A 26,102-nucleotide genomic window follows, 5' to 3' on the forward strand; every position below is an offset into this window, starting at 1 on the left:
GGACCCCATTGCGTGAGCCCTCTGGCATGGAAAAGGGGCGCACCGCCGAGCACCCTGCCCACAAAAAGGTCCCCAAAAGGCTCCCTCCAAGCCCCGAGCCGCTGCTGGGTGCTGGGGTGAGCAGGAGCAGAGGGGGCCGGGGGCCGCATCCAGCCCCACTCCATCCTTTTCCAGCAGCTTTGGCCCTCCTGGAGCAGGGGCACAGCCCAGGCTGCAGCCAGCAGCTCCCTCACCCCCTTTTTTTTTCCTTTTCCTGCCCCAAAATTGCCCTGGGATGCTCAGCACAGCACCCAATCCTTCCCCTTCCCGTGGTTATTTTGGTCAGGGCGCATTGCCTTGCATGACCCCGAACGGACCCGAGCTGGACGCCAAAAAAAACCTCCTGGAGGAGCCTCTGTGGTGGCCACGGGGTGAGGGTGGGGGGTGCTCAGCGTCACCTCCACGTCCCTGGGGAGCGTCACCAAGGGGGGTGCAGCTGGGGGGAGCTGGGGGGTCCTGGGCGCAAAATGGAAAGGGCGCGGGAGGAGGAAGAGGTGAGGAGAATCCACACCGTGTCTTGGCCCACGGGACTGCCACGGCCCCATGGGACAGCCACGGCCCCACAGGACAGCCACGGCCCCACAGGACAGCCACGGCCCCCCCAGGACAACCAGGGCCCCCCGGCACGAGTGTGCCGAGCTGCAGCCGGAGCCGGACACGCATCCCCGGGCGGGAGCTGACATCTGCTGGTAAGAAATCTCAGCAGCCTGCCAGCCCCGCGGGGCTCCTCGTCCCGCAGCGGGGTGCTCCCCACCCCGGATCCGGGGTGCTGCAGGGCGCAGGGGTGCTGCAGGGTGCAGGGGTCCCCAGCTTGGGCCAGCACAAGGCATCGGTGCCTTGAAATTTGGGGTTGGCGGCGCCTTGTGCGTGGGGACGCAGCCTTGGGGGCAAGCCGGTGACAGCCCCCGGGGCTTCTCCCCGCTGTCTGAGGCACTTCTGAGCCCCCAAAACCATCGTGGGGGGGTCAAAGGAGCCAGCCTGGCATCAACAGGGGCCCTGCGTGGCGCTCCTGCCTCTTGGCACCGGATTTATCCCAGTGGGGAGCTGGGATTTATCCCCGCATCCCCAGGGGCTGGAGGCTCCTGCCCCGGCTGGACCTGGCGAAGAGGAGGAAGAGGAGGAGGAAGAAGAGGAGGAGGAAGAAGAGGAGGAGGAAGAAGAGGAGGAGGAGGAAGAGGAGGCTGTTTTGGCACAGGCGCCTGGCCGGCCACGGCGGGCCCCAGATGTTGCGCTGCGGGCAGGGCTCGGCGCTCTCTGCCTGCTTGGCAGCCTCCTGGCCCAGCTGCCTCCCCCAGCAGCCCCACAGCGGCCCCCGGGAAAAAAACCACGGCCCCCCCCCCGGTCCAGCTGGCCCCGACCCAGGCAGCGGCCAGGCGTGAAGATCGCCCGGTCCTGTGCGGCTCGGAGGGAAGCAGCCCCGGGGAAAAGGAGCCCAAGCCCCTCTGCGGGCACTTGGAGCCGGCCAAGGGCGATTTTCCAGGCTGCTGGAGGGCAAAAATGGGGGGGGGGATGTTGGTTGGGGGTGGTCATGGAGCATCCCCGCTGGGAGAGGATGGCTCGTTGTGGGTCTGAGAGTTTACAAGCGAATCCGTTCATTAGCGGATGAGCTAATTAGGATTGGGTCCCCCAAGGGCTGCTGCTCCGTGGCTCCCCAAATCAACCCCGGCTTGGAAATTGCAGCTCCTGGTGGGGAGATGTCCTGGGCCTCGTCCTCGATGCTCTGCGATGGGATGGGGGCAAAAAAAAAAACCCCCGAGCCGGGCTGTGGCCGTCCCCATCGCTGCTCCAGGGCCAGGAAAAGGGTGCCCGGGAGCCTCGGAGCCCTGTGCCGGGGGGGCTGGGGGTGAATTCAGGCTCCAGGCGAGGCGACGCAGCTCCTGCACCCTCTCGTGGTGGATGCAGGGTGGTCCCCGGCTCCAGTAACTCCCAGTGTCCCCCAGTTCATGCACTGGGGACATTTGGGGATGCCAGGTGCCACCACCTCGGTGTCCCAACCCCGTCACCCTGAGCTCCCCGGGGCACCGAGGGTCCCTCACCGAGCTTCAAGCTCAGGGGGTGCGCACCGAAAACAGCTCCCTTTTTGGGGTCAATCCCCAGGTTTTGGGGACAATGCCGTGCCCGGTGCAGGCCCGCTCTTTTGTGCACGATGCAACCGGGGGCCAGCCTTTCACGCCGGATTACAGCGCCCGGCACAAAAACCACGAGGGCTCTGTCAGCCGCCGTCTAATTGAAGCTCCTCTCCATCCCGAGCGAAATCCGTGGTTAATAACACCAAAACCCACCTCGGGGAACAATTACGCGGCGAGGAGCTGTCAGGAAGAGCTCGTGCCGTCTCCCAGAGGACATCCCACTCTGCGGCAGCTCCCAGCAGCCTCCTCCCGTGGAGAAAAAAAAAAATATAAAATATATAAAAAAAAATTAAAAAAAGACGTGTTTTTCAAAATGAGATTTCTCTCACCTGCAGCGGCGAGCTCGGAGGTGGGAGCTGCTGCTGCGCTTGTCGCTGCATTCATTGAGCCACCCCCTGCGCCTTCCTCGGAGCTGGGTTTTGCCACGGGAGAGCTCCTGCGTGGTGGCACGGCTCACGCCTTGCCCCGTGGAAGTGTGAAAATTGCTCGTTTTCCTCCCCAAACTGCCCAGAAGTGTTTTGGGGGAGGCGGTGGCGGTGCGAGCGTCGGCCCCGCTGGAGCTGGCAGCTCCTGGAGCGGGGGCAAGACTTGGTCTGCTGCAGCCTGCTTGGCCCGGAGAGGTGTTGTTTTTTTCTGGGAAAAAAGCCCGCTTTGGGGAAAATCGCACATGGCTTGGCATCTCTCAGGGCAGCGCAGCACCGCTGCGGGAAAGGTTTTGGGGTGGGCTGGTGAGCACCCAGCTTTGGTTTGTCCTCCGAGCTGAAGCAAAGCCTGGCGGGTCCACGATGGTCGTCCTGCTGGATCCTCAGGCTGGGACACCAGTAGGCACTGGTTTGTTGGTCTGGGAGACCAGTAGGCACTGGTTTGTTGGTCTGGGACACCAGAAGACACTGGTTTTTTGGTCTGGGAGACCAGAAATCACTGGTTTGTTGGTATGGGACACCAATATGCACTGGTTTATCAGTCTGGGCCACCAGTAGGAACTGGTTTGTTGGTCTGGGCCACCAGTAGGCACTGGTTTTTGGTCTGGGCACTGCTCCATCAGCGTAGTTCCCTGATTTGGGGTCTTGGGGTACACCTAATGCCCCAATCCCACGGATCTGGACCCTCCCCACCACCACCCCACTTCTCCTGCGCTCCGGGGCAGATCCGTGCCCCCCCAGGGCAGCCTCTCCTCATCTTCTCACAGCGTCTTCCCCCACCCCGGGGGGATCAGCATCATCCCACGGCGCTGCCATCATCATCCTCACACCCCCCAGGCATCCCCCGGCCCCATGCCGATGCCTTTTGGGGCAAATCCACACATTCGGCACCCCGGGACCCCCAGGTAGGGCGAGCAGAAGGCTCAGCGGCACGGCTGGGGCTCGATTTCGGGCGGGGAAGGAGCAGCAGCAGGGAAAAAGAGGTGGGAAAACGAAATCTGGGGGCAGAACGCCGGGCCGGGTGCCCGCGCCGAGCCCGGGCTGGGGATGGATTTGTGCCGCGCATCACAAGCGCTCGACTCATCTCCAGCTCAGCCCACTCGGCTCCTCCTGGCCTCATCCCACTCGTCCTCAGCCCGTTTATCTCAGCTCGGTCTCATCCTGCTCCCGAATCCCTTCCTGCATGGCAGGAGCTGATTTGGGTGCTCCTGGAGGGGAAGGCGAAGGGGTCAGCGTGGTGGGAAGGGGGCACCCCCACCACCTCCCCCGGCTTCTGAGCGAAGGGGGTGCCAGCTTGTGCCAGGGCTGGGGAGCTCGGCTTGTCCCCAAGCACCCCCTGTCCCCCCTCCCCGTGTCACCCTCCTGTCCCCAAAAGCCACCAGCCCTACTCAATCCCAGCCCCGGCAGCACCAGGATGCCCCAAAACGTCCTACAGACAGTGGGGTCGCCCGGAGACCCCGCAGCCCTGAGCAAGCGCAGGGTGGTGGTGGCCAAAATCCCCTCCTGGGGGGCACGGGGTGCTCCCGTGGGACCCCAGCCCCAAGATCCCGGTGGGTCACCCCATAACCGTGCTGGGGGATGGGGGTGACCTGCTGCACCCTCCGGACCCCAAAAAAGCCACGGGAGAGGTGGGTGAGGGGGGACGGGGGAGGCGGTGAGCAGAGCACCCAGCACCCAAAGGCGATGGAGAGCTCGGGGGCAGAGAGGTGCCACGGGATGGGGTCTCGGGGTCTGTCTTTGTAGGGCCAAAAATCAGTGTGGGGGGGTCTCCGGGATGGAGAAGGACCCCAGACCGTGACTGTGGGGTTGGGGGCGTCCCGGGTGCACCGTGGTTTTGGGGGGAGAGGCAGGAAGGTCCCCGGGACCCCCGAGCCAGGGCACAACAGGGTCAGGTCCCGATCCCACAGCGAGCACCAGGCAGGAGGGGACAGGGAGCAGTTTGGGGACAGTTTTATTGGGGTTCTGCCTCGGCGAGCTCCATCCTTTTTCGGCAGGGGACGAGCTGGTGGCACTGGGATTCGGGCACGGGGGTGGGGGGGGGCTGCAGCTGGGGGGTGCGCAGAGCCCTGGGCCAGGACCCCGGCGTCCCCAAACGTCCCCAAACGTCCCCAAACGTCCCCAAAGCCAGGCCACCGCTTCGGGGACGGCGCTCGCCCCGCTATCCCTCTGGAGGAGGCAAAACAGAGAGCTGAGAACCGGCCGCAGCACCCCAACCCCCCCCCAAAAAAAAAAGCCCTCAAAAATCCTTTCTCACCCTTTTTTCCCCCAAAAATCAGGCGCACCGCCCCCGCCAGGGTGTCCCCCAGGGACCTGACGAGGCGCTCCAGCAGGTCGGTGGCGTCCACCAGCGCTCCTTCCGAAGCCCGGTCCCTGCCCTCGGCATCTGGGGGGGGGAAAGAGGGGGTCTCGGGGGGGCTCTGCTGCTGTCCCCCCCCCCCCCCTCGCCACCCCAATTTGTACCCTGGCCCAAAAAGCTGCTCCGGCCCTGGAGCTGCTGCTTCTTGTAGGGTTTTTTTTTTTGGGGGGGGCACCGTGGTTGATGATTGGGAAGCAGGGGGGGGTTTAGGGGGGCTTCCAGGAGTGACCCCCCCCAAAAAAAAAAAGGGAGAAGCCACCCCCAGGAGAAGGGAGAAGCCCCCCCTGAGAGCAGGGTTTGGATGTGGGGAGTGGGGTCCCCACTCAGGACCCCCCCCAGGTCCCTCAGGACCCCCCCAGGTCCCCATCAGGACCCCCCCCACGCCCCCCCCCCCGGCTTACCGGTGCCCATGGAAGGCGTCACGTCGGTCGGCACTGCGGGTGGAAGGGAGAGAGGGGCTGGCACCGACCCCCCTTTGTGGGGTCGGGATGGGGACAGAGCCCCCCGAAAACGAGCCAGGGACACCTTAACCCCCCCAGGACCCCCCCCCCCCCAAAAAAAAAAAGGAGCTGCCCTACTCACAGCCAGCAGCCAGGCTGCAGGCCAGCCCCGCCAGCACCAGGAGAGCCCAGAGCTTCATCGTCCCCGGGGAATTTTGGGGAGGTGGCACTTTGGGGACAACCGGCCCCGGTCCTTATAAAGGCAGCGGGCACCGCTCGGGGGGGCTGGGGGGGTTGGGTGGGGGAAGGTGCCCCCCCCCCGGGCATGGGGCCAGTGTGGGATTAGCTCGGCTTAGCCCCGAACCCCTCCGGGAGCCACCGGTCCCAGCCAAACCGCGGCCGGTCCCAGTCCCCCCCCCTGGGCTCAATGGGATGGAGCCGTGCCCAAAGCCTGGGCTGGTTGGGTGGCTCCGTGCCACATCCCCCAGTACACCCCACACCCCTCCCAGTACACCCCAGTAGACCCCATACCTCTCCCAGTACTCCCCACACCCCTCCCAGTGCACCCCATGCCCCTCCCAGTACACCCCAGTACACCCCATACCTCTCCCAGTACTCCCCGCACCCCTCCCAGTGCACCCCATACCCCTCCCAGTACACCCCAGTACACCCCATACCTCTCCCACTACACCCCACACCCCTCCCATACACCGCATACCCCTCCCAGTACACCCCAGTACACCCCACACCCCTCCCAGTACACCCCAGTACACCCCATACCTCTCCCAGTACTCCCCACACCCCTCCCAGTGCACCCCATACCCCTCCCAGTACACCCCAGTACACCCCATACCCCTCCCAGTACACCCCATACCTCTCCCACTACACCCCACACCCCTCCCATACACCGCATACCCCTCCCAGTACACCCCAGTACACCCCACACCCCTCCCAGTACACCTCACACCCCTCCCAGTACACCCCAGTATACCCAGGGTTGTACTTCCAGCCCTCCCGGACAGCTGGGCTGGAGCCGCAGGAAAACAATTCGGGTGGAAATGGGGGAAAAAAACCAATCCTGGTGGTAACGAGAGCAGTTTTGGGGGCGGTGGGGGATGCCCAGGAGACGCTCGGGGCAGTTTGGGTCCGTCCTGGGTGGGCGTCCGATCCCAGTCCCCGTGGTGAGGGGCTTGTTCCCAGTAGCTCCTTGGTGCTGGGCGCTGGTTTTCACCCTGCCCCCAGCCCAGCGTGCCCGATGGTTGGGATGAAAGTGGCCATGGGTGTCCCCAAATGGGGACAGCCCACCCCTGAGCCCCCCCCCCCCCCCCCAGGTTTTTTTGGGGACCCTTTCCCCGTCCCGTCCTTGACCTGCCCGGATGACGAGGATTTATCCCTCTCTTGGTCCAAGGAACCAGGATCAGGCAGAGCGAGGGGACTGGGGAGGTGCCTGCAGGTCACTGGGGGGGGGTCCAGTTTTGGGGACCCCGTGCAGACCCCCCCTGCACAGCACCCGTGGCACCCAGGGCGCAGCGGCGGTGGGAACCGGGCTGGGTCCCGGAGGGGCTGCGTGGTTAATCCGGGATAATCCCCCCCTTGGCTGCTCTCCACCGGGAAGTGCTGGGGGGTTATTTTTCCACTTTCCCTCCCCATTAATCCCAACGCTGCTGCCCTAGGGCTGGGGCCTTCCTCCTCCTCCTCCTCCTCCTCCTCCTCCTCACCACCAGGCACCCAGAGGCGGCGCGGTGCCGACCGCAGGCGCCGCGGTTCTGTCCCCACATCTTCGGGGTGGGGGGAGCTGGTGGCCCACGAGGACGCACGGGGACACCGGCTGGGACCTGGCAGGGATGGAGAGGTGGCCCTGGGTGACACGGGGCAGGGAGATGGGGTCGGTTGCCACCAAACCAGGGGACAAAAAGGGGACCCCGCGCCGGGGAGGTGGCCACGGGAGGTGCCGAGGTTGCCCCCTGTTATTCGGCACGGGGTGGGGGGGGGTTAAGGGAGCTGCAGGGCACCACGGCGAGGTGAGGAAGAAGAGGAAAGCCGCCGAGATAAAGGGGGCAGGAAGACGAAGAGCAGGCCCCGAGCCATAAAGCAGCCAGATAAGGAAACGGGAGGGAGGCTCGGGAGGGCTGAGAAAGGGATGGGGAGCGAAACAAACGCCCGGCAGCACCGAGCCGTGCCAAAGCCCAGCACCTCCTCCGGCTCTGCACACCCCGGGAGATTCACACAACCCCCATCTTTTCCTGGCTTCCCCCCCCCCAAAAAAAAAAACAAAGGCAGAGCCACATCCTGATCCCTTGGGGAACTTTATTTCTTTATTTCCAGTGTGCTGTGGGCTCTGCCCCGGCAAACCCCGTCCTAGTGTTACACGCGCCCGGGGAGCAGAGCGTTTCCAAAGTGCTAGTGAAGCCCTGAAAACAAAAACAGGGCAAAGGGGGGGGGGAATCTGGTGCTTTTGGGGGTAAAAGTCCTGAGTTGAGAGGTTCCTGGTGCAGCACACGCACACACACACACACACACACACGTGCACGCACGCTCACACCCAGACCCACGTCTCCACGCGGTGCTCAGCTCTCGGCTGAGGACGGGCTCCGGGGTCCGAAACGCTGGGATGGGGGGGGCAAAATCCCTCGTGCACCCCTCGGCGGCTCCCGGCCGGTGCTGGTGCCGTGGTGGGGGGGCGAGCAGGGGGTCCCTCGGGGGTCTCACGGCATCTGCTCGGGCAGCGGCTCCTCCACGAAGCCGCTGCTGTCGGAGTGGCCGCTGCAGCCCTGCAGCATCAAGCCTGGAGAGCGGGGAGGGGGCGCGCTGGCAGCGGTGCCGGAGGAAGCCCCCCGGGGGGTCCTGAGCACCTCTGCGGCCCCCCCAGTGTGCCCCCTGCCCCCCCGGAGGAGAGCCCCCCCGGACTTACTTCTCCGGACCCGCAGGGAGGGAGGGAGGGAGCAGCCGGTTTCCTCGTGGGCATCGCCGTCGTCCTCGCCGGCGCTCGGCACCTGCACGGGGGGGAGGGTGTGCAAAAAAGGGGAGGGCTGGAGGCACGCGTGCAAGGGCGGGCGTGCGTGTGAGCACACGCGTGTGCTTGTGCAAAGGTGCCCCTGTGCGTGCACGAGCACCCACGCCAAGGTGCATCCATGCACGTGCACGCTGCGTGCGCTCCCGAGCGTGCACCAAGACGCCTCCGTGCACGAGCGTGGCTGTGGGCGTGCAAGGATCCTCCCTCGTGCGAGAGGCTCCAAATCCTTCATCCCCTAAACCACCAGCCCCTCGCCCCCCGTCCCCAGCCCCCCGCTGCCCCTCACCTCTTCCATCTCGAAGGAGTCCGGGGCCTCTCCGCAGCGCGTCTCTGCCCAGCTGGGGTGATGGGGGGAGAGCCCCCCCAGTGCCAGAGCCTTCCCTTGGGGGTGCAGCCCCCGAGCGTCCCCCTGCCACCGGCTGCTGTCCCTCGGGTCACCCCCCCGGTGCCGTCCCCTGCTCCGCCGGGCCCGTTGGCCTCCATCTCTCGGCTGGGGGGACCACGGGGACGATGCCCCGCAGGAGTCCAGGGGCTTGCTGGGGGGCTCGGCCCCTTCTTTCCCCCCGGGGGAGGACCCCCAGGGGCTGGAGCCAAACCCGGAGTCCCCCTCGGCTCCCGGCTGCTCGGGGGTGGCGCACACCCACCCGCCACCGGTGGCCGCGGCGCACGGAGCTGGGGACGAGGCGAGGTCCCCCCACGGCTGCCCGTCCTCGGTGCCACCCTGTCCTGTCCCCACGGGGCACGGAGCACCCCCAGCCCACGGCAGACCCCCCAGCGAAGGGCTCAGGCAACGGGGGTGCTCCTCAGCAGTGTCCATCCCCTCTGGGGACAGCCTTGGGGACATCCCCGGTTGCCGGTGACACTCGGGGACACCCCCTTCCAGCCACGGGGGTGCCGGCGGAGACCCCCGGGCTCCGTGCGGTGATGTCCCCAAGGGCACCCCAGCGATGTCCCTTTCCCCACCCTCCCCATCGGGGGGGTCGAAGCGAAACCTCTCCTCCCTGGCCCTCTCCAGCACCTCCTGCACCACCCTGCCCAGGGCGCCGGGTCCCCGGGGGCTGTCCCCGGCGCGGGGGGCCGTGTACAGGCACATTTTGGCCACGGCCTTCTTCAGGCGGTCCCCGGGGGAGAGGACGGCGGGCTGGGAGGGGGGGAGGTGGATATTGGGGACGTCGGGGTCGGCCCAGGCGAGGCGCGAGGGGGAGATGCGCTGCACGGGGGTCTTGGAGACGTAGGAGTAGAGGCAGAAGAAGGCGTCGGCCGTGGCGGCCAGAGCTTGGACCTGCTGGAAGCGACCTGGGGGGGGGAAGGAGGAGGCAAAAAAGGGGGTGAGGGGTGCTCAGGGGGCTGCAGCAGCCTGGTTGTGCTCCCCCCCAGATGGCACTGGGGGGGAAACCGAGCATGGGAGCATCCTTGCCACCGTCCCCGTGGAGCAAAGCACAGCGCGGCGGATAAACCCCGGCTCTAGGGGGGTGGGAAATCAGCTCCCCACCCCCTTTTCCCCCAAAAAAAAAATATCTCGGGGACCCGGGTGTCACTCACTGGCCAGCATCAGGCAGGGGTCCTCCATCTCCATGCGCCGCACCTGGGCCTTGAGGAAGAGCTGGAAGTCGATGCCCTTGGCCTGCGAGGGCGCCGAGAAGAAGCGCGCGGGGATGCGAGCCACGGCGCCCGGCTCGCTCTGCACGAAGCCCAGGTTGTAGAGGATTTCCTCGGCGTCCGCCTGCCGCCACTCCAGCACCTCGGAGATGCTGCGGGGGGGGACGGCCCCGGCTCAGCGCCACCCAAATTGGGATGGGTGTCGCGAGGGGGTGGCCCCGAAACCCCCCTCGGGGAGCCCCTACCTGGAGCTGGTCTTGTTGGTGAGGCTGGAGAGGGCGCTGGATGCCATGCTGTGCCCCAGGTGGAGCTGCTTGCCCCGAAAAGCCCTGCTGGGGGTGGGGGGGGAGATGGCAGGAGGTGGCACAGCCTGGCCCATGCTTGGGGACAACCTGAGAGCCTTGGGGACAACCCGAGAGCCTTGGGGACAACCCAAAAGCCCTGGGGACGGCCCAGGGCGCACGGGGACGGGACCCAGCCCTCACCTGCCGGTGGCTTTGTCATTCCCTGGGAGCAGAAGAGCTGCAGAAGGGAAGCAGAGAGGTGCTGGGGGGGGGACGTGGGGCATCACGGGGGGCTAGGGACAGGTCCCCCGCCCGCCACCCGTGCTGCGGTGACACCTCGCTCGCTGCCATCACAGCCCCAGCGGGTGCAGGGTTTGGGGACGGGTGACCGCACCAAGCAGCCGGTTTTGGTGCCCTGCACCCCCCGGGGGACGCTCTGCCCCTTGGGGACAGTGCCACCGCAGGAGGGGACAGCCCGGGGGGGGGACGGGGACGCTACCTTCAGCTCCCAGCGTCAGATCGTCCTCGAAGCTGGCGCTGCTGCTCCTGCAGCCTGCAAGAGAGCGCGGCCGTGAGCCGGGGGGGGGGTTCTGGGGACACATGGGGACCCCCCCCCTCCTCCCCATCCGCGCTGCGCCCCAAATCCCACGTACCGTAGGGACCCAGCAAGCCCAGCTCCTCCGGCAGCACCTCCACGGATGACCTGAAGGCAGAGCAGACCCCCAGTGAGCACCCAGGGGTGCTGCCCACCCCCAATCCTGGGGGGGCTGCGGCTGGGAAGGGTCCTGAGCAGGGTGGCAAAGCGCTGGGGGACGGGGACAAAGCGGGGGGGGACAACGTGTTGGTGGCTCAGCTTGCAGGCGGCAGCATGGCACAGTGGGGGGGGGGATGCCCAGCACCCAGGGGACCCCAGTTTTGGGGTGGGGGGGTTATTTTAAGACCCCCAATGCCACCCCTCTTGCCCGGCCCTATGGGGGAAGCCGAAGCCAGCCGGGGGTTTCCTGGTGACGCCCGGCGTGGGACCCGGTGGCAGCGCCGGGGCCGGGTGCCAGCTGCGTTTCCTGTGCGGGGGCGAGCAGGGACTGGGGGGGGGGGACACACACACCGCTGTGTCCCCCCCCCCCTCGGCACACACGTGCCTGTGGCTCCTGTGCCACTTCCAGCAAGGGCCAGGCGCGAGCCACCAGCATCATCCCGCACCCCTGGGGCGCACGGGGACGGTGCCGGGGGGGTGCAAAAAGCCCCGGGGGGGGTGCAAAAAGCCCCGTGGGGGGGGGGGGCAAAGCGGGGAGGCAGCGTGTGCCCTGCGGCCCCGGCAGCTCACCCGCAGTGCTGCAGCCACGTCTCTATCTTGCTGGAGGAGCTTCCTGCAGGGAGCGGAGAGGCAGCGTGAGATAAAGCAGCACGAGCCGAGCACGAGGGGCCCCGCGGCGCTGCGGCCACCGGCGCTGAGCCCAGACCAACTCCGGGGTGGGGGGTGGGAGCGTGCACACCCCCCCCCCACACACACACCACGGGCAAGTGCCCACGGGCACGCTGCGCCCCTGCACGTGCTCACGGATGGCTTGGCACGCGCACGAGCACGCGCGCACGAGCAGTTCCCGTGCACGGGGTCATCCGTTTGCGCGTTCGCGCCCCCCCAAACCTTCAAGGAAGACGTCGTCGAGGTGGGGGGGCTGCAGCTCGGGGACGTCCTGCATGGCAGCGGCCGCCTCCTCCTCCACCACCGTGGTCCTCCAGCAGCGGCTCTGCCTCACCCAGGCGCGCCGCTTCTCCCACGAGGACGGGCTGAGCACCGAGGCGCCCTCCATGGCGGCTCCAGGAGGGCCGGGGAGCTCTCCCGGGGCAGGGGGGGGGCAGGAGACCCTGCGGGGACAGGAGAGCCCTGAGGATGTGTCTGGGGGGGGTCTCCTCCTCCAGCATCAGGCCGTGGGTGCCACGGGGGGCTCCGCGCCCCACAAGGCGTCCCCAGGTCCCCGCATCGCCCCTTGGCGCGGCCGCGTTGCACAGGGCAGTAACATTTCGGGGTCTTCTTTGTTTTTTTTTTTCTTTTTAGGAGCGGGGGCAGCAGCAAACGGAGACCCCGTTTCCATCCCCATAGCTGCTGCTGGTTCTTACTGGGGAGCGATCCCGCTGTGGGGGTGCACAGCACCTCCGACCCCGCTCCCTCGCCCCTCGCCATGGCATGGATGGGGTCGGGGTGCACGGGGTCCTGGTTCACAGCTGGATTTAGGGCCCCCCCCGCAGCGTCCTGCACACCCGAACCACATCCCCGGGGGCACCCCAAGCCCCCTGCACCCATGGGTGACGTGAGCTGTGGGTGCAATCTCTGGCACCCCCCCCCCCAGTGCGCCCCCAGAGCTGCAGCGGTGCCGAAAGTCCCCAGAGGGGGGAGGGCGCAGCGCAGCTCGTCCTTGTCACCATTTCCCCATTTCTCCTCCCGCCGGGCCAGGTGCAGGACGGGTGAAGCCCCCAGGGCCGGGACGTCCCCCCCGGGCACCTCAGGGTGCTCAGGATCGATCCCGGAGCACCCCACACGGGATCAATCCCCGGGATGGGGCGGCTGGGGGGGGGCTCGGGGAGCGGCCACCCCACAGCCGGGTGCTCGCCAAGGCCGCATCCAGCCCCACGGGGGGCACGTGGCCGGGGCTTGCCCCATCCCAACCCCTCGGGGGCTGCAGGGAAATGCTGTGCCCCCCCCTAAATCTCAGGATAAGTGCCCCCAGCCCCCCAGCCTGCCTGTCCCCAGGGGACACGGGGGCTTTGCAGAGCCAAGCAAGAGGCCACAGCGCACGGGGCCGTGGATCGGGGACCGAGCGCGGCTCATTTGTCCCAGCCACGTGCCCCAACCCCATCCTGTGCCACCCCCGGCCCCCGTCCCCACCATCCCCTCCGGTCCCCTCTCCCCCCAGCACCTCCCTGGCACGGGGGGAGGTTTCTCTCTCCTCCAGGACCCACCTCCCCGAGACACCCCCCAACCCCTCACCTCCGCCCCCCAACCCCGCATCCATCCACCTCCCCCTCATCCGCCCCCTCTGCCGTGCCGTCCCCCCAGCCCTCGCTTCCCCCCCCCAAGACCTTTTTGGGGTGAAACCAACCCCGCATCCCCCCCCATCTCCATCACTCACCCACGCAGGGGGCACCCGGGCAGCCCACCGAGGCGCTGCCTTATCCCCACCGAGGGGCCATCGGCCTCGTCCCCCCCACCCCGCCGCCACCGTCACCACCACCGTGCCCGGCCCCCGGCGGCATCTGTCGTCAGCGAGCTGGGAGGAAACTCATCTGTTTTGAAGAGGAAATTAAAAAAATCAACAGTGAAACCTCAAAACGTTGACCCACATCCGCTGCCACAGCGGGAAAAACTTAATGAGCTGCCTACGTGGGCGACGGGGGGGCTAATAATAGCCCGGGCACCCAGCGAGCCACCCGGGGCGCCCTTTCCAGGGGTGACAAGAGCACCCATCTCCGGGACAGGGGTCTCTGGGGGCGATGGGGGCAGCCCTGGGGATGCGCCCGGGCCAAGTGGTGCTGAGCAGGGCGGGGGGGTGAAGGGAATCGGTGCTTTGCACGGAGGAAGAAGCCGCTTGGTGATGCCGGGGGCGATGCTCCTGGTGGGACACGGGGGTACCCGCGCTGCCCCGCACCTTCCAGCTGGATTTTTGTCTCCCTGGAGGACCCGGGAGGCTGGAGGGACACCCCAAAAGCTGGCACGCCGTGCCAAGCTGCAGGTGGCTGCGCGGTGATAAAGGAGCTGCAGGAGCTTATCGGCGCCCTGCCCGCTGCCCCCCAGCGCTGCGCGGCTCTGATAAGGGGCTGGGAGACAGCACGGAGAGGGGACAGAGGGGACAGGCTGCGGGGAGGAGAGGGGACAAGCTGTGGGGACACCGAGCCGGGCGGTGAGGCAGGACGGGTGCTGGAGGTGGCTTTTGAAAGGTTTCTTTCCCCAAAGCTTTTTGGTCTCCACGCAGCCCCAGCTCCGCTCCCACCTTCCAGCAGCTCCTCCAGCACCGGGCTGAAGGCACTGGGGGCAAGGAGAGGCACTTGGGGACAAGGACAAGCACCTGGGGACAAGGACAGGCACCTGGGGACAAGGACAGGCACCTGGGGACAAGGACAAGATGGCACAGAAGGATGGCACTCACCTCCATCCAGGACATCGTGGCCACCAGCACTGCCTGTGGGCCACCAGCGCTGCTAGGACAGCAGCAGAGGTGGTCGAAGAGGCTGAAGAAGACCTCCGGGATGAAGATGGCTTCACCCCCGTCCTCTCCTTGACCTTCGCTGCTTTTCCTACCCCAAAAAGAAGAGCGGCGATGGGGCAGGTCCCGGCCCAGCCCTCACCGGCCCCGTGCCCCGCGGCTCGACCAAAGGCAGGAGCCCGTCAAAAAAGGCAACGAGTCGGGCCGTCAGGACGCGCTCTCCTGGAATGGTGCTGCCCGGAGGAGGGATATTTTTAGCCTGCAAGCGTTTGTGGAGAAAAGCCCCGAATTAACCATTGCTTTCGCCTGCCCGGAGCGCGATTTTCCAAGGACGCCCCGCGGCGCATCGCCACCCTGCCACTTTTTTGTCCCCTCCTGCGCAGGGAAGGGATTTGTCCTGGCCGTATCTCCTGTTCCCTGGCTTCCCTCCAGGCCAGGAGCAGAAAAATAGCCTCCTCCTCCCGCAGGATGCTTTCAGCCCGATGCCCTTGGGGTGTTTTTTTTTTTAGCCCTGGGTCACATCCAGCGCCCGCCGTCCCCACCCTGCCGGGGATGCTCGGGGATGTCAGGGGACGCTGCGCTTCGTGGCCAAGGGACCTGGAGCATCCCCACACCCCTGCTGCCTTATCCCAGCGCCATCACCCCAAATCCGTGCCCGATTCCACCTTTTCCTCCCCGATTTTTGCCCCCCCCAGGATGATTTTGCAGCCTCTCTGAAGCCGCTTTCCCCTCCACCTTCCCCGGGCTTTGCAGCCTCCGCCTCGCCGCCGAGCTGGGGCCGCATCCAAGGCCCCCGGGACGTGGCCGAAAAGAGCAAGGCCGGATCGAAACCGGGCAGGATTTTTCCCGTAAAAGCCCGGCGAGGAGCAAAATGGAAAGGGGCCGAGCCCAGAGCGCCCCACAGGGATTTTTTGGGGGCCCAGGGAGCCGCGGGGATTTTGCTGACAGCACCGGCGAGGTCCCCGCTGCTGGTTTGTGTCCTCCTTGCTCCGAGGAGGCTGGAAAATCACCGGGGAGGAAGGGATGGAGAGGGGGGGGGGAGCCGGGAGGGGGCACAGCTGGGGATGTCCCCTCAATCCCCAACCAAGGGGACCCCGGGAGAGGACCCCGTGCGGGGAGATGTACCCCAAAAATACCCCAAACCACGCAGCATCCTCCATTTCGCCCCTCCTGCCTCCGGGGGGGGGCTCGGGGTGGTGCAGGATTGAACCCCAGCACCGAGGACAGATGGGTTGGGGGCCACCGAGCCCCCCCGGAGCAGCGGGGTGCTGTGGGGCCGCCTGCACCGAGCGCTTGGTGCATCAATAATTAACGGGGTCGAGGCTGGTCCTGCGTGACGCCGGAGCCGGACACCCCCAGGGGACGAGCAGGGCGGGGGGGGCACACGGTTTTAGGACCATTTCGGGGTTTCTGGTGCTTTTCCCACAGCTCCAGGCCACGCGTGCAGGTTGCCACCGCGTCCTCGCGCCACCCGGAGGGGTGACCCCAAACCCGCAGCACCCAGAGGTGCCACCGTCCCCAAAGTCCCCTCCCGGCTGCACCATGCGTGGCACCGGGTCCCCTTCCCATGAAAGCCGGGGGGGACACGGGCAGAGCATCCTGGATGAGGGGGGGGGAGAGGCTCCACCGCCCCCCCCGCCTGACCTAGTTAGCTAATTCGCGCTGCCGGAGCCTCCCGTGGCATGAATAAGTGATGGGACGCGCTTTTAGGGCTGCGGCTGCGGCGCTGCCACCGTGTGTCCCCCCCCCCTCCCTTTTTTCTGTCCCCCCACCCCGGCAGCCAGCTCCCTGGGCCAGATCCGGTGTCCTGGGGGGGGGCTCTGCCCCTCGCCGAGGGGGTTTTGGGGTTCCCAGCAAGGGGAAGGTTCGCCAAGGGGGGGGTGGAAGGGGCTGGGGACAGGAGACCGTGAGAGCCACCAGGAGGAGACCCTGCGGGGGGGTGGCTCTGGTGGCTTTGGGACAGGACCCGGGGGCCATCGGCTGCCCCCACCCCGGAGCACGAAGCCCCCACGATGGCTCCAAGGGTGCTGGAATTGGGTACTGGGGGCCCCAAAATTCATCACTCCAAGGATGGGGGCGAAGCTCGGGGTTGTCATCGTCCCCCCCCAGCCCCCCGGGGTGGCCGATGGCACAGAGCAGAGGTCACCCCTGTCCCTGTCACTGCTCTGGGGGGTGTCACACCTTGCCAAGGGGGGGTTCCACCCTGCCTGGAGGGGGTCACTGTCCACACCGTGTCCCCTACAAGCTTGGGGACAGCCCCAAAATCACTCCCCAGCACCGGGGACACCGGGGATGTGGCCCCGTGCCCACCTCGAGGGGCGGCCACATGGCAGTTCCCCGGTGTCCCCAGCCCATGGGGGGGTGGCACTGGGTGCAGGGCATCTCTCGTCCCCTCCTTGCCCCTATTTCTGTCACCTATTTTTTTTTTTTCCATGCTGCCACCCCCTCCCTGCCAACGTCCCCTCTTGGGCCACCAAATTCGGGGACGCAGCCACCCTGGGGGTGCCACCACACCACGTCCCCCCCGCAGGTACAGGGGACAATGGGGACAGGGGGGGCACGGGGCCACCTCCGCAGGCAGGGACGGTCCCCGTGGGGGCTGGGGGGGGGGGGCAACGATCAATGCCCCAGGGGAATTTGCCCCCGTGGGCAGCGGGCCCGGGGCGCAGCACGTGTGGACTTTGCTCGTGCCGTGCCCTCTGTGCACCCGGCTGCTGGTGCCTGTCCTTGTCCGGGCGTCTGTCCCCGCGTCCGTCTGTCCGTCCTGCTGTCCCCACACCCCGCTGGCCACGTGCTCCGAGGGGGTGGCCGTGGGTCTGTCCCTGGGGGTCCCGATGGCCACGTCCAGGCGGCCGTCCCAGTGTGTCCGTGTGTCCTGCTGTCCCTGTGTCCTACTGTCCGTGTGTCCCACTGTCCATCTGTCCTGCTGTCCATGTGTCCCCCCCATCCGTGTGTCCTGCTGTCCGTGTGTCCCCCCATCCATGTGTCCCCATGTCCGTGCGCCCCACCACCCCCATGTCCCCCCACCCGTGCCCCACCGTCCGTGTGTCCCAGCGTGTCCGTCTGTCCCCACGTGCCTCCACCCCCACGCATCCCCCTGTCCCGGCGTCCGTCCGTCCGTCCCCATTTCCTCGTTGTGCCCTGTCCGTGTGTCCATCCCGGTGTCCGTCTGTCCCCCCCCCCCGCGCTCCCCCTTCATCCACGTCCCTCTGCGCCTGCCCCGGTGGCTGCGCCTGTCCCTCTGTCCGTCCCCTCCACCCGTCTGTCTGTCCGTCCATCCATCCATCCGTGTGTCCGTCCGTCTGTCTGTCTATCTGTCTGTCCATCTGTCCGTCTGTCCGTCCGTCTGTCCGTCCCAGCGCCCCCCCCGCCCCCCCCCCCCAAAAACCTCTCCACCCTTGCGCTGCGCCCCTCTCCGTGCGCTCTGCCCCCCCCCTGCCCGTCTGCCCCCTCCCGCTGCCCGTCTGTCCGTGCCCCTGTCCGTCTGTCCGTCCCGGCGCCCGTCCGCCCGTCCCTCCCGCTGTCCCTCTGTCCCTCCCCGTGTCCGTCTGTCCCTCCGGCACCCAATCCAATCGCCTCTACCGGGGCGCGCACCGCCGGGTAGAGGCGGCGGGGAGGGCGCACAGCTCGGCACCGGGACCGGGGCGGCTCCGGGAAAAACGCTCCCCGGTGGGGGTGGGGGTGGGGGGCTGGAGGGGGGGGGGTTAAAAGGGGGGGGGGGAGCGGAACCGGGGCGGGCCCGGGGCGGGCTCGGGGCGGCTCCGGGAGGCTCCGGTAAAGCACCGGGAAGGCGGCGGAGGAGCCGCCCGCCATGGAGCCCAACAGCCCCCGCAAGATCCAGTTCACGGTGCCGCTCCTGGAGCCGCACCTCGACCCCGAGGCGGCCGAGCAGGTGGGGGGCACCGGGGGGGGGGGAGGGGGGACACACCGGGGACACCGGGGGGGTGACAGCGGGAAGGGGGGGGGGGGGCACCGGGAAAGGGGAAACGCCGGGGGACGGGGGGCAACGGGAAGGGGGATATGGGGAGGGGAGGACAACGGAGGGGGGGGGGGGAGAATGGGAGGGGGGTGGTGGATGGGGGGGGGACACCGGAGGAGGGGGGGACACCGGGGGGGACACTGGGGGGGACATCGGGAGGGGGTGGCACCGGGAGGGGGACACCAGGGAGTGGGGGGGGTGGCGCTGAGGGAGGGGGACAGCGAGGAGGGGGGGACGCTGAGAGATTGGGGGGGCACTGGGTGGGGGCCGTGGGGTGCTTTGAAGCCCCCCCCCCGGGGACAGGGAGGGGACCCTGTGCTGTCCCCGGGGGGGTGCCGGGCACGGCGCGGTGCTGAGCAGCACCCTTGGGTGCCGTGCAGCAGCGTGGGTGCTGGGGGGGGTGTGGGGGGGGCACTGGGTGCCGCGTGGGACAGGCACACCGATTTGGGGTGCGTGGGGCTGGGGGTGGCGTGGCCCCATCGCCCCCGACCCCTGTGATGGGCCCTAACCCTGGGGACCCCCCCCCCCCGCACCCCGCTGTCCCCCAAAGGAACCCCCCCACAGGCTGGGGGCCACCCATGGGTGCCGTCCCGGAGCCCTTGGCTGGCTCAGCACCCCGCAGGGTGGGTGTAGGGTTACGGGGCCCCCCCCGGCACCCACGCCACCCCCACCCCAGGTTGCTCAACCCCTGCTGGAGGGGCTCCAACGGGCCCTAGGGCGAAGGGGCTCACCCACAGCCCCCCCCCCAGCTCCGTGGGGTGACCCTGGGGGTTGAGGGGGGGGCACAGGGTGGCCGGCAGCACGGGGGGGGGGGCTCGGGGGCCCGTTGCAAAACCTTTTTGGCTCGCTGCGTGGCCCCAGAATAGCAGCAGGTATTGCATGGCCAGGGGCCCTCCGGCCGTGCTGCTCGGGGCTGGGAACCCTCCCCCGGGGACCTCTATGGGCCCCCCCCACCCCGCAGCGAGCACCCTTGGGTGCCCCTCCGACCCCAAATCCCGCAAGGTGGGGGCGTCGGGGCCGGGCGGGTTTGGGGAACGCCACGTGCCCTCCCCAACCGGGCTACGAGGAGCCCAGGGGAGCTGAAAAAGCGGGGAATTTGGCTTTTTTTTTTTTTTTTTTTTCCATTTTTTTTTTGGCAACCCCCCCCCCCCCCCCCCAGCCGAGGGGAGCGTGCCAGCGGCGCGGGGGGCGAGCGCGGGGCCGCCAGCATCTCCCTGTCGCTAAATACGGCCACGCACCAGCTGGGGCTGCTGCACGGCTCATTTCCAGCACCCAAAAAGGCTCTGGGAAAAAGGGGGGGGGGCTCAGGAGTGCGCCCCCCCCACCCAATTTGGGTGCGGGGGGCCCGGCATCCTGCGCCCCGTAACGCCCGGGTGCATCCCGTGCCCGTCCCTGCCTCGGTTTCCCCTCCCCGCAGAGCTCTGGGGGGTGCTGGCCCTGCTTTGGAAGGGGTTTGGGGTACGGGGTCACCCCCCCCAGGGGGGGTCTCAGCCCCCCCAGAGGCTCTGTCACCTCCTGTCCCCGTGTCCCCAAGGGGCTCGGGGAGGTGGCAGCAGGTGCCGGTGCCGGTGTCCCCTCCCCAAGTTCGTAACTCACTTTATTTTTTTTTTGGGGGGTGTTCCTGCAGGAAAAGACCTGGCGGGGATCCCCCTTTTTGGGGAATCCCCCTTTTTTGGGAATCCCCCTTTTTGGGGTTCCCCCTTTTTGGGGTTCCCTTTAGTGGGATTCCCCCTTTTTGGGGTTCCCCTCGGAGAGGTTCCCGGGGGGACTCATCCCCGCGTGTCCCCACGCCCCGCAGCGCTGTCCCCAACCCCTTCCATCCCCACCCCACACCTCGTCCCCGCCACCCGCACCCATCGGCCCTCACCCTCCTGGGTGCCACCCATGGGTGCCGGGGCCGGTGGGGTACGGGGGGGGGGGGGGCATTTGCTCCGTCATGCTCGGAGACAGGTTGGGGCCATCCCCATGGGCAGCTCCCCGACCCCATTGATGTCCCCGACCCCATTGAGGTCCCCAATCCCCCCAGGGGGGTGGGAAGGATGGAAGGGACCCCCCCCCGCCGAGCCCCTCGGTGACGCCGTCCCCGTCCCCCCCCCACCCCGGCGGCTGCTCCCGGCCCCGGCGTTTTCTTAATCGATGCTGGAGATAAAAATAGAGCGGGCAGGAGAGAGGAGAGGGGGGGGGAGCTGAGAGTGTCCCCCCCCCATGGGGTGGGGGGACCCCAGCAGGCGTCTGTGGGGTGCGGAGAGCGAAGGGGACCCCCCCGGGGGGTGGGGGGGTTGGGGGTGTGAGGGGTTTGGGGTGGGGGTTTGGGGGTTTGGGGGTTTGGGGATGGGGGGTTTGGGGATGAGGATTTAGGGTTTGGGGGATGGGGGTTTAGGGTTTTGGGGTTTTGGGGATGGGGGTTTGGAGGTGGGGGTTTGGGGATGGGGATTTGGGGTTTGGGGGGTTTTGGGGATGGGGGTTTGGGGATGGGGGTTTAGGGTTTGGGGGATAGGGTTTGGGGTGGGGATTTGGGGATGGGGATCTGGGGATTTGGGGATGGGGATTTGGGGTTCTTGGGGGTGGGATTTTGGGGTGGGGGGGTTGGGATTTAGGGATTTGGGGATGGGAGCCCGGCCCCGAGCACAAGGGATGCACAAACCATCTCCGTGGTGCTGAGCTCCGGCTGCGTGACCTTGAGGGGGTCACGCCGGTGTCCCCCACCCCATCCCCATACCGGGGGGGGGGGGGGCATTTTCCAGGCTGTGACCCCCTTGGGGTGGGGGCACCGGGGGTGCTGGAGGAGCTTGGGGACACCTCGGGGTCACCTTGGGGTCCCTCTGGGGGGTCCCCTTGGGCCAAATCCCCAAATCCAGCCCCTAAGAGCCCGGCCCCAGCACCCCGAGCCCTGGAGGAGGGGGGGGGGGGGCGAGGTGTGGGGGGGGGGGGCGATTTTCGTCTCCTTTTAATCTCCGCTTAAAATCCAGCTCGCGGGTTTCTATGGCAACCGGGCTGCCACGGGGGTGGGGGGGGGGGATTGGGAATAAAGGGGGGGGGGGGGCGCAGGGGGGTGGTGGGCTGGGGCTGAGGCTGCGCACAGCTGGGGAAGGGGCTTGGAGGGGGTCCCCCCCCCCTTCCTTTTTCCTTCCCCCCCCCCCCAGCCCCGCCCGCTCTGCCTGCTCATTAGCATCTCATCAGCATCTCATTAGGCAGCCCGCCTCATTAGGGAATCCTCGCCGCCGCCGCTGCCGGGAAATTCGGGGCCACTCAGTCAGTGGGTCAGCGGGGAAATGGGGGGGGGGGGAGCGAGCGGCCACCCCCCCGTGGGGACACCGGGACCACCGCCGGGGCTGCCACACCACGGGGGGCACCCGACAGCCACGGCCACCCCCCTCCGGGCCACCAAAGCCACCCGAGGGGCCACCAAACCCCCCCCCCCCCCCCACGTGCCCCCGGGGATGCTCGGGGTGACCTTGGGCAAGGACACGCGGGCGGTGGCCGAGGAAGGGCAGGGCCCCGGTGCCGTCCCCGCTGTCCCCGCTGTCCCCACGCCATGGCCATAATTAGCTCCTGATTGTCATTAGCACCGTGGGGGGGGGGGATGGTGATTTAAAAGCCACCTGCGTCCCCGGGCAGGGCTCGGCGCCCCGCGTCCCCACGGGGCCACCGCCGGCTCGAGGCCAAAGGGACAAGGAACGGGGCTGGGCGAGATCTTGGGGACGGGGGACAAGGGGGGGGGGGGCGGCAGGATTTGGGGCGCAGCCACGGGTCCCGACTGTGCCCCCCCCTCTCTCTTCAGATCCGCAGGCGCCGACCGACGCCGGCCAACCTGGTGCTGAGCAGCGACCAATCGTCCCCAGGTGGGTCCCCAAAGCGCATGGCACCGTGTGGCACCGTGTGGCACCGCGCGGCACCGGGGTCCGGCACCCCACAACCTGCCAGGTCCCCCAGGGAGGGGACAGGAGGGGACCCGTGGGTGCTACGGGGGGGTGGTGGTGGTGGTGGTGGCACCGCCCGGTGCTTTTTAGGATCCCAGCCCATCCATCTCCGGGGGAAGCAGCTGCCGGTGACACGCGGCACCGCCTGGCACGTCCCCAAGGCTGGCACGGGCAGGGGGACACCAGCTGTGACATTTGAGAGCCTGCCACTGCCCCCGGCCGGCATCTGGCCTTTGGGGACGGGGGCTGACCCCGGGTGGGTGTCGCCGTCCCCGGGGTGGCTTCGTGTCCCCCCCCCCCCCCTCGCTGCTTTGGGGACACGCCGGGTGGCCGTCCCCAAATGTCACCTCCGGACCAAGCGGTGCCCAGCAGCTTCATCCGTGGGGGCTGAGTGTCACCGGGGTGCTGGGACATCCCTGGGGGGGCTTCAGGATGCGGCCCCAGCACGGCACCGTCCCCCACGCTTCCCCCTTTCCCTTCCCGAGGGGGTGAGCGGGGTGGGGACACCCAGCACCCATGGGTGCCGGGCACCCCGCGCCCCTCCCCGTGCCACCTCCCGTAACCTCCCGCTCCCTCCTGTCCCCAGAGATCGATGAGGACCGGCTCCCCAACCCCCCTGCTGAAGGTAGGCGCTGCCACGAGGAGCCCCCCAGCACCCCAGGGTGCCCCCCCCAGCACCCCGGGGTGCCCACCACCACCTTGTCACACCCCCCCCCTTTCTGTCACCCACCTCCGCTTGCTTTGCAGTCGGGTCTGGCCATGTCCCCCAGGCAGAGGAAGAAGGTGTCCCGCACCACCCCCACCATGAAAGGTACCTGGGGGGGGGTGACGGTCCCCTGGGGGTCGCAGGGGACACGCGGGGTGGCCTGGCTGTGGCCCCCTAGGGTGCCACCACCTTGGTGGCACGGCTGGGGACTTGGGGACATAGGGACATGGGGACACGGGGACACAGAAATGGGGGCTGCTGCGTGCAGCCCCCCATCGGCGGGGACATTTGGCTGTGCCACCGCGGTGCCACGGGGACGGGGGCGTCCCTGCAGCCGGGAGCACCACAATTGGGGACACGAAGGGGGGGGCTTGGGGACGCCGCTGTCCCCAACGCGGTGCCACTCGCTGCCTTGCAGAGCTGCAGATGATGGTGGAGCACCACCTGTGCAAGCAGGCGCAGGGCGAGGAAGAGGAGGAGGAGGAAGCAGCCGCCGCCACCGCTGCCACCGCCACCGGCCAGGAGCACGGCTCCGGGTGCTGCCACCACAGTGACAGCGGTGACACCGAGCACAGCCACAGCCCCGGGGGCTCCTGCCCGCTGGCCCGGGCTCAGCCCACGCACCAAGGTGGCCCCGGGCCCGGTGAGAGTGAGTTTTGGGCACCGTCGTCCCCTCTGGGGAGAGGGGGGGGGAAAAGGGGAGCTGGGGGTGGCGGGGTCTGCGCTCAGCCCCCCACCCCTCGCACCCGCAGGGACCCGCGGGGACGGGAGGCAAAGCCTGGCCCAGGAGGGCGCCCATATAGCACCGGAGGAGGGCAAGGGTGCTGCCAGCAGCCAGTAGGTGCGTACTGGGGGGCTGTGGGGGCATACTGGGATACTATGGGCACATACTGGGGTGCTGTGGGGGCATACTGGGGGCTGTGGGTGCGTACTGGGGCGCTATGGGCATGTACTGGGGGGCTGTGGGCGCATATTGGGGTGCTATGGGTGCATACTGGGGGGCTGTGGGTACATACTGGGGGGGCTGTGGGTTCATACTGGGGTGCCATGGGTGTGTACTGGGAACTGTGGGTACATACTGGGGGGCTGTGGGTGCATACTGGGGTGCTATGGGTATGTACTGGGGTGCTGTGGGCATGTACTGGGATACTATGGGCACATACTGGGCATACTGGGGTGCTGCAGGCGTGTACTGGGGGGCTGTGGGTGCATACTGGGGCACTATGGGTACGTACTGGGAGGCTGTGGGTGCGTACTGGGGTGCTGCAGGGGCATACTGGGCCATCATAAATATATACTGGGGCACCGTGGGGGGGTACTGGGACATCGTGGGTGCGTACTGGGGCACCACAGGGTGCATGGGGACACCGCGGGGTGCGTACTGGGGACACTACAGGGTATACTGGGAACACCGTGGGCTGTACTGGGAACACTGGGGGGTGTACTGGGGACACGGGGACAGGTGGCACCATAGGAGGTGGCAGTCCCCCAGCACGTGTCCCCCCCCCCCCAAAAATCTGTCCCCAGGTGCCCCCCCCCGCCGGCAGGACGACGGAGCCGAGCCACCGCCTTTTTTTTATCGATCGTTTTCTAAGATTCCGACGGCTGTTTTGGGGCGTTCGTGACCTTTTCGTTGATTTTTTTGTTTTTTTAATTATTATTATTTATTTTATCGGCCGCCTGGGCCTGGCCTTGGGGGGGGCTGCCCCCCCCCCCCCTCTGCTATCCCCTAACCCCCCACCTACGGCCACCGGGTCCCCCAGGGGGGGTGACACGGGGGCAGCACAGCCCCCCCTGAGCCCCCCCCACGCTTCGTCCCCCCCCCCTCACTGCCACCCCCGGGGTGTCCCCGGGGCCACCTCGCTGCCACCGCTGGGGACACGCACACTCACGGGGGGGGGGCACACGCGTGTGTTTGCACACTCACGGGGGGGCACACGTGTGTTTGCACACCCGGGGGGGGGGCACACGCGTGTCTTTTTGCACGCCCACGTGAGCGCACACGGCCACGGAGGGGGGGTGCCCACCCGCGCCGCCGCGCACCCTTGGGTGCCCGCCCTCCTTGCACACCGGCATGGGCGCACGAGCACCGCTGTGCACACGCGTGTGCGGGGGGGCCCAGCACCCGCCCCCCCCGCCCCCCCCCGTATTAAACGCATCCCTTCTCCGCGCCGCCTCCTCCTTGCCTTCACGCTGGGTGGGCGCGGGGGGGGGGGGGGACCCCCGGGATCCCCCACCCTTGGGTGCTGCGTCACCCCACTTGGAGGTCTCCAAGTGGGGTGCCACCTCCGTCCCCAAACCTTCCCCATCCCCCCCCCCCCTTCCCCGGTTTCGGGTTTTAGGGCGGGGGTGCCGGAGGCGGGCTGAGTGGTGGGCGCGCGGTTTTATTAATTAATTGCTCGTTAGCGGCGGCGCTTCGTTTGCATGCGTGTGCGGGTGGCAGCTCTGCCAGCAATGACCAGGGCGGAGGCACGGCGAGGTACCGCATGGTAGAAAAATACAAACACACACACACACACGGGCCGGGCAGGGCGGCCGGCGCTGGGCTATGTACACGGCGGGGGGGGCACTGGGGAGGGGGGGGGGGGGGGGGGATGATGCTCGAGGCATGCCGGAGCGGGAGGATGCCGGAGCTGGAAGATGCTCGAGGCACGCCGGAGCTGGGGAAGGGTGGAGGGTGGCGGAGTTGGGAGGCTGGGGGGGTGCTGGAGGATGCTGGAGGATGCCGGAGATGGGGTGCTGGAGGATGCTGGAGCCAGGATGTGGGGGGTGGTTGAGGGATGCTGGAGCCAGGATGCTCGAGGATGCTCAAGGATTCTGGAGCCGGGATGCCAGAGGATGCTTGAGCCAGGATGCCGGAGCTGGGATGCTCGAGGATGCTGGGGGATGCTGGAGCCAGGATGCTCAAGGATGCTCGAGCACGCCAGAGCCAGGAAGCTGGAGCCAGGATACATGAGGATGACGGAGCCGGGATGCTGGAGGATGCTCGAGCCAGGATGTAGGGGATGCGGGATGC

General features: G+C 67.9%; 2 protein-coding genes across 5 annotated transcripts; one reads left to right on the forward strand and one right to left on the reverse strand.

The window, feature by feature from the left end:
• Positions 1-7,694: 7,694 nt before the first annotated feature.
• TESPA1 (thymocyte expressed, positive selection associated 1) lies at positions 7,695-13,755 on the reverse strand. The gene is made up of 12 exons (XM_084303769.1): positions 13,662-13,755; positions 13,411-13,564; positions 11,928-12,148; positions 11,607-11,649; positions 10,936-10,985; positions 10,782-10,835; positions 10,484-10,520; positions 10,244-10,327; positions 9,942-10,150; positions 8,686-9,695; positions 8,298-8,379; positions 7,695-8,171 (listed from the first exon to the last, which is right to left on the reverse strand). The coding sequence occupies exons 3-12, from the start codon at positions 12,091-12,093 to the stop codon at positions 8,092-8,094; spliced, it is 1,815 nt and encodes a 604-aa protein (XP_084159895.1). The 5' UTR covers positions 12,094-12,148; positions 13,411-13,564; positions 13,662-13,755; the 3' UTR covers positions 7,695-8,091.
• A 4,444-nt stretch (positions 13,756-18,199) lies between these two features.
• PPP1R1A (protein phosphatase 1 regulatory inhibitor subunit 1A) lies at positions 18,200-24,763 on the forward strand. 4 transcript variants are annotated; one of them, XM_084303561.1, is made up of 6 exons: positions 18,200-18,373; positions 22,242-22,302; positions 22,967-23,191; positions 23,505-23,735; positions 23,839-23,930; positions 24,618-24,763. In XM_084303561.1, exons 1-5 carry the CDS (start codon positions 18,293-18,295, stop codon positions 23,925-23,927), a joined length of 687 nt encoding a protein of 228 aa, XP_084159687.1. In that variant the 5' UTR covers positions 18,200-18,292; the 3' UTR covers positions 23,928-23,930; positions 24,618-24,763. The 4 variants fall into 4 exon arrangements, with proteins under 4 accessions (XP_084159687.1, XP_084159688.1, XP_084159689.1 ...); XM_084303562.1 differs by having other exon boundaries at positions 23,839-23,927; positions 24,614-24,763; XM_084303563.1 differs by having other exon boundaries at positions 23,505-23,729.
• Positions 24,764-26,102: the final 1,339 nt, after the last annotated feature.

This window comes from Netta rufina (genome assembly GCF_964035555.1).
Source record: "Netta rufina genome assembly, chromosome: 30".
NCBI lineage: Eukaryota > Metazoa > Chordata > Aves > Anseriformes > Anatidae > Netta > Netta rufina.